Source organism: Octodon degus, unplaced genomic scaffold (assembly GCF_000260255.1).
Source record: "Octodon degus isolate 3935 unplaced genomic scaffold, OctDeg1.0 scaffold00040, whole genome shotgun sequence".
In the NCBI taxonomy this organism is placed as follows: domain Eukaryota; kingdom Metazoa; phylum Chordata; class Mammalia; order Rodentia; family Octodontidae; genus Octodon; species Octodon degus.
The window spans coordinates 5181120-5188601 of NW_004524616.1; the positions used below are offsets into that span (position 1 = coordinate 5181120).

The following is a 7482-nucleotide window of genomic DNA, read 5'->3' on the forward strand; positions in this document are numbered from 1 at the left end:
TTTGTGAATAGCATAAATAATATTGCAGGGCATTGTCACATAAAGGAATAGCTAAAAATTTAAGCCTATGATATATATCATATATTATATAATATATTATACATATTATATTTTATATAATATATTATATATGTAATATGATATATCATATATTATATGCATGTATCATATATATTACTGGGGAGTCAAACCTGGAGCCTCATGCCTGCTAATCGAGCTCTCTGCCTCTCAGTCACATCTTCATTCCAAGCCTTGTACATCTTGAGTGATCTATAGCTATCATTCAAATTTCATCAGTGTAATGCTTTGGGTTTTAGCAAAAAAGTGAAAGTTATATAACTTTACCACCTAAATCATAGATTTTTATAATTGGTAGTCTTCACATATACTTTTGTGTACAGAGAAAGAAAACAAAAACATATTGTCTTATTTTTTGTGCTAAATAAAGATCAAACATACATCATAACTTATGCCATGTAATTTGGGCAGAACTTCTGCCTCGTGTGCACAGCTCACCGATGACAAGCGTCCCCGGCTGTGCTGAAGCAGCAAGGGCTGGTGGGCACCCTCCCACCTCATGACCTGGCCGACAAGGGCCAAGAGCTAGCTCCACCTCGACTCACATGACGATTTCCTTCCTCGTCTGCTCCAGCATCATGTACTGTGTCCACTCCTGCGCATTCTCGTATGTCTTCGACTGATCCACGATTTTTTGGAACATTGTCCTCTTCCTACCAAACACACAGGTACACACTTGTTAAAGGAAGTCTCACAACAAGGCAACGCCTGGGCTGCTGAAGTTGGCTATTTCAAATGAGGGCTCATTAAATTTAATTAGCTAAGCAAGGGTAAAAGAACCATAGCCAGGGCCTGCAGACTGACATTCTAAACCAGAGTCTGCCTCTGATTTGCAATTTGATTTTAGCAGTCTCTTGCCCTGGATCTCAGTGTCCCCATCTGGAGAATGGAGGTAATATAATGCCCAGAGCTGTAGAGTTGGGCCTGGTTCACAAGAAAAATCAACCAGCACTGTGTGTTGTTATTATAATTATGTCATTATTAAAACAAGAAGTACCAACTTGAAATACAGAGCAAGGTCAGTGGCGATGATGGCAATGTCCATCATGTGGATTGCATGCTCATGCTGGCGGCGATTGAGGTTTTGAAAGATATTCAGGTTCTGATGAGAAAACCAGAGGAGAGAAATGAAAAACTATGCTGGCAATAAAGTCACCCACCTACATGGCTACCCTGGATGACCAGAGAGAATGGCAGCCCGGGCCGAAGGACAGAAGCTGCATGGGGACCCTCAAGCATCTTATAACATGGAGATCTTAGTCCAGGAACTACAGCCAGTGCAGAGGGCCTCATCCTACCTCATCTCTCAGCAAGGTTTTGCCAAATTCCAAGTGGTGTCTTTCCAAGATGGAGGAACCATGGAGCTTGGCCAGTGGGTTCTGGGACCTAAATAAGAGAAAGACTCAGTATGGAGTGGTTAAGGCAGAGGTTAAACATTCCTTTATCCAGTCCTGCCACTTTCGAATCCTGATGTCTAGCCAGGAGAAGATGTTGCATAAGGTCACACAGTGAGGCAATGGAAAAGAAGACTAGATGTTAAGCTTCTTGACTGTCTTTGGCTTTTCCACTGTAAGTGACTCTGGGCAGGGACTCATAGAAACTCTGATGAGCAGTGTGGACAGTGACCCCCAGAAAAAGGTGTAGTTTTAGAGATTTCCTTGTAGTCCTTTAATTCCTACAAGCAGACTGTTCATGTTTTCATTTAATAAATGTTGATTTTACACTCACTAGGTCCCAAGCAATGTGCTCAGTGTTCAGATTTCTATAGTGTAAGATGTGAACAGCCTCTCATCTTTGTGCAATCTGGGAATGTTAAGAGATTAAGAGACTGAGCTTGAGGGATAGCTCAGTTGTCTAAAGCACCTGCTTAGGCAAAATCAGTCAGGGTCAGGGGACTGCAGTTCGATTCCTAACACCACAAGCAGCACTAGACCCGCTCTTAAGGCAGCCTGAACCAGCAAAAAAATAAAGAGAGAGAGAGAGAGAGAGAGAGAGAGAGAGAGAGAGAGAGAGAGAGAGAGAGACTCAGAAACATGGATTCTAGTGCTCATTAATGAATTACAGGCTGTTGGCCCTGAGTAAATTCTCAGTTTCTTCCTTTATTACGTGGGGATAACTGGTCCCTGTTCTACCTGGTCTGTAGGATGTCCATGAGAATCCAACAAGATCATGGTTCAAGCACTGTGCTTCCCAGGCTGACTGGCATGTCAGGTCTGTGAGGACAGGAACTGCCTGTTTTTCTCACCATGGTAACATCCTTTGCTAACACAGAGCCTACCACATCCTGTGAATGGCATCATAAATACTACAAGGTAAATGAACGAACGAACGAATGAATGAATGAATGGTATTAGTTGCTAACATCTTGGCTCAAACTAATTCATCAGGTAGCACAGGGAAGGAAAGAAGGAAGAGAGAAGAGTGAAGGAGTTGAATTATTAGTTTCCTACTGTGCTACAACAAACTGCCATTGACTTAACGGCTAAAAATAATGTATTCCCTTATAGATTTCGAATTCAGAATCTAGAACTCGTCCACAGGCTGCCTGCTTTGTGAAAGCTCAAAAGAAGTCTCTTTGCCTTTTCCAGTTTCCAGAGCCACTTGCATGGCTCGCTTGTAGCCACTTCCTCCAACTTCTGAGCCAGAAGGGTCTCAATTTTCTCTCCTATGTGACTTCCTGCCTCCTTTCAAGGACCCTTCAGACCACAAGGGGCTCACTTCAGTTGTTTCTATATCTCAGGCTCCTTAGTCACATCAGCAAACTCCCTTTTAAATGTAAGATGACATACCCTCAGGTCTGGGGTATGACAGCCGATCATCTCTGGAGGTCATTTTTCTGTCTACCATAGGACTGGACTCAGGTCCCAAGGGCAGGAAGAGGGACTTTCCCTTGACTCATCAGTCTGGGGGGCCTGGCAGACTTGGGTTAATGAGTCTTGGGAGAACAGAGTGGTGGGAAAGTGGGAGAGGCAATAAGGGCTGACTCACTTCATCTGGTAGAGGTTGTTGGTGCCTCTGTGGTCAATGTCATGACAGAAGGCAGCAGTGACCATGGCCAAGGCTTCCAGATCAGTGAAGTATCGCTTTAGCTTTCCTGTCTGCAAAAGCAATCAGAATCAGGGGACTGCAGAGTCACTCCCATTTTGTGGGGCATGAGAGCAGGGCTGAGAGGGCAAGTGGAGGGAAGAGGGCCTGGGATTTAGGAGTGTGTGTCTGATCTTGCTCTATGCCTAGTTCCACAGGGGACCGGAGATCTGCTCCAGGTTGGGGAGTTTTCCAGATGTGGGATTTTCAACACTACACCAAGGACAATTCCAGGCAAACGGGGGCAACTGGTTGTCCCTATTCCTAAGTGAATACTGGCCCTCAGTATTCTGGTATGCACATTGTAGGTGGAAGATTCTGGACTAGATGACCTTTGAAAAACTTTCAGCCATCAAGCATCAAGACTTGGAAAGTTTTGAACAGACTGGTAGAACAAACCTTCCAAACCTGGTCTGCCGGTTTCGGCACATCCCAGAGAAGTTTTCCCTGGACTTCTTCACATACTCAGCCTTTGTTGATGCTGCTGTTACAACATAGGGTGCAGAAGAGCCCTGGAGGGCTGATGCCGACCCAAGAAATAAACCAAATCTAAGTGTAGTCCTTGTTACTTTCTAGTGGCCTGGCCACAGGTCTACCCTCCATCACTGGCACGTGCTCTAGCCTGAAGGGAAAGGAACGTAACAGGCAGCCCGAGCCAGACAAGAGACTTTTGTCAGCCTTTTCATGGAGAAACACTTTGCAATGCAAGATCTAGGGCTCTGAACTCTGAGCCAAAAATGCTGACACAAATACACAGGATATCTCTAACCGAGAATACTGTAGCAGTTTGACAGAATGAAAGATTGAAAATAGCCTTATATCCAACAATAGAATTCTGGGTTGAGTAAGTGTAGTATATTTAAATAAAAGAATATAATTATACCTCTGTGTCTTGTTTATTCCACATCTCAATTTAACCAACTATGAGTCAAATTATTTTTAATTGCGTCTGTACTGAACATGACAACTTTTTCTTGTGATTATTCCTAAACTGTGTGTTATAGCAACTATTTACATAACAATCCATTGTATTAGGTACCGTGTATACTCTAGAGATGGATTAAAGAGATAGGAGATTTTGCAAATAGGTTGTATAAGTTATATGCAAATATTTTGTCATTTTATATAAGGAAGTTGAGCACCCACAAAATTAGCAGGTTCTTTATAGAAAAGGAAAACAGAAATGCTCTTTTAGTTTGTGGGGCAGGAGATCCTAGAATAAATCACCCCTAGAGACCAAGGGATGAGCTACTCTGCAGGCATAAGATCATAACATGGATGAACCTTGAAGATAGGTTGAGTGAAATAAGCCAGGAACAAAATTCCAAATACCATATGATTCCACTTATGTGAGGTATCTAAAAGTAGCCAAGTTCATAGAAATAGAAAATAGAATAGTGGCTACCAGGAGCTGGAGCTTAGGAAGAATTGGAGCTACTATTCAATGAGAATAGAATTTTTGTTTGAAATGTTAAAAAAAATTTGGAGATGGTGAAAGTTGCAAATATTGTGAATGTACATAAATTCATTGAACTGTGCATATAAAAATGTGTATCATCAATTAAAGTGATAAATTAAATGATAAATTTATCATTAAAATGATAAATTTTATGTTTTATATGTAACATTTAAACATATATCCATGGCCAGCCAAATAGCTCAGTGGACTAAAGTGCCTGTTTAGGCAGAGCACAGAGACCAGGGTTTGATCCCTGGCATGCTGTGCTGGCCCTGCCCCCAGGTTGTGCTGAGACAGCAATTGAGACTGGGTGTGGTGTCACATGCCTGTAATCCCAGGGCTTGGAAGGCTGAAAACAAGAGAATCACTGTGAGTCCAATCTGTATAGTAAGACCCTGTAGACCCTGTACTAAATACATATAAACATATAAAATTGTTTTATGTGTATGCATATATAATGAAATAATATGACTGATATTTATGCATATACAAATAGAAAAAAAACAGTAGCATATATATTTTTTTAAATTGATACAGGGTCTTGCCATGTAGTTCAGATTCCTAGTGATCCTCTTGTCTCAGCCTCCCCAGAGCTGTGATTACAGGCCTGTGCCATCATGCCTAGTTCTGGGACCGTCACAACATGCAGTGCTGGGTATCGAACTCCGGACCTTGTGCTTGTCAGGCAGGCTCTTATTCCACCAAACTATTTCCCCAGCCTCTCTCTCTCTCTCTCTCTCTCTCTCTCTCTCTCTCTCTCTCTTTCTCTCTCTCTGTACAGAAAGAAATTTTGGAAGATTTGTGTCACAGTTATCTTCAATAATCATCACCAGTTTGGGACTGGGGATAACCTGCTGCTTCTTTTCTTGTTTTGTGTGATATGCTTCTGTTTTCTTAGAATTCTTTCATGCAGGTATTGCTTCGAAATTTCTTAAAAGGCAATAAATAAAGAACAGCAATGTGGCTGCTGGCGGGTGGAATCTGCATGAGGTTGTCCCATGTGGCCCATGCTCCCCCAACCCCACTGGCCAGGTCTGCCCTTACATACCACCAGCAAGGAGAACATGGTCTGGCCCACATTGAAGCCATGCCGCCAGTTGTGGTAGGTGATCCTGCGGTAGCCTTTGCTCAGGGAGTACATGAACCGCACCAGGGCCTGCAAACACGCGCACGTCAGTGAGGCAGTGTTCCCTAGACTGTGAGGTGGGAACCAGCAGTGGACGTAGAGACATTACAAGGCGTTTTGCCAAATGAAGACGATGTTGTTAGGGAACTCGAGGAGCCTGAGTCATTGGGCTTATGCTATTGGTTGAGCTTCATCAGTGATTCCCAGATTGTGCCCAGAGAGCCACTGACCAGGGCCAAACCAACAGGCACTTTACCTAGGCAGAAAGCACAAGGGCTCCTAATCCTGGAGTTCTCAAACCCGAGTGAGCCGTACCTCCTGAAGAGCTCGACAAAATAGTCTCTGATTCATTACAGCCGATGTGTGCTTGTGTGTGTGTGTGTGTGTGTGTGTGTGTGTGTGTGTGTGTGTTTATATTCTGTGGATTTTCTTTTTTCTTTCTTTTTTTCCTCAAGGTCTCCCTACATAGCCCACATCAGTAGCGATCCTCCTGATTTCTGCCTCCCAAGTGCTGGGATTACAGGCGCTCGCCACCGCGCCCGGACTCCATCACCGGCTCAGCGCACCGGAAGGCGGGGCTGGTGCGGCAGGGGGAGCCAGGTGTTGAACCCTGGGCCCTGCGCTTACCTAAGCAAGTGCTTAGTCCGCTGAGCTATACCTCCGGCCCTGCGTGTTTATATTCTGCTAACTCCCATGTGGTCAATCAGGAAAATTCTGTGCCCCACCCCCACCCCATCCCCATTTCCTATCCCCTGAGACTCATAACACACATTTGATGGGAATCCTGCAGGACAAAAGCCCGATTTGAGAGGAACACATTTCCCACCTGAATTTACCATTCATTTATTCACAGCCTTCAGCGTCCGTGCCTCGGAAGCCGCTGCAAGAAGCAAGAGCAGCTGCAGCTCTGCAATTGTGAGAGACGCTGTGTTGCCACCGATTGAGGACTCAGCTGTGGATGTGGCAGCGCTTACATCGCAGACGCTGAGAGCGCACTCTTTATGGAAGTATACAGATGGAGTAGGGGGAGGGGGGGGAGAGAGAAAGAGAGCGAGAGCGCAAGGGTATCTGTTTGAACTTACCTCTTGTGGAATGTGAAATTTATCCACCACTTTGAGTTCATAATACATCTGTATCCCACATTTCACCAGCTCCAGTTCTGTGAGGGGCAAGTCGCTGAAGTGGAACTTGTTAATTTCAAATTTCTCTGCATCTGGCAGCTCACCTTGCTGTATAAGCAATCAAGCCAAGTGATTAGGGGACATGAAGTGTTTCTAGGTCTCCCGTACTACCACCAGTCTGCCTGCACGCCAGGTCTGCTGGGTGCATCTGAGCACTGCTGGGTGCAGGCACTGAAGAGCGACGCCCACGCACACGCGTGAGCACCCGGGCAGCCCACCCTCGCGAGCCCCGCTGCTCACCAGGATCTCCGCCAGCTCCTCTTCCTCACACTCCCACGGCTCCTTCCCATACACCTCTCTGGTTTTCTGCCGCAGCCCAAAATAGTGAGAAAAAGACATGGATTATCACATTGTAAGCCCAAAGCTGCCTGCCCTTTCCCGTTTCCATTTCCACTTTTCTCTTTCCTCCAAAGTCCTTAGATAGAACCACTCATGAGAGAAGTTGGCATTCCACTTTCCCAGATTAGCAAATTCAAAGTCGTTGGCTTCGGAGCCATAAGACCTGAATCCAAAGGGAAGCCCTAGCAGTGTCGCTGAGTCCCTCTGAGCTTCAA

The 7482-nt window shown here is 44.8% G+C and overlaps 1 protein-coding gene across 3 annotated transcripts in view; it reads right to left on the bottom strand.

Annotated features, from left to right (window-relative positions):
- Pde6a (phosphodiesterase 6A) overlaps nt 1–7482 on the bottom strand; it is a 68679-nt gene that overhangs the window by 18673 nt on the left and 42524 nt on the right. For all 3 annotated transcript variants that reach the window (XM_023715269.1, XM_004631291.2, XM_023715270.1), the window contains 7 exons: nt 7169–7234; nt 6830–6976; nt 5670–5777; nt 3067–3176; nt 1377–1464; nt 1080–1180; nt 624–731 (listed from right to left, as the gene is read on the bottom strand). In XM_023715269.1, the coding sequence (XP_023571037.1) occupies nt 624–731; nt 1080–1180; nt 1377–1464; nt 3067–3176; nt 5670–5777; nt 6830–6976; nt 7169–7234 (728 nt within the window). The remainder of the gene's footprint in view (nt 1–623; nt 732–1079; nt 1181–1376; nt 1465–3066; nt 3177–5669; nt 5778–6829; nt 6977–7168; nt 7235–7482) is intronic.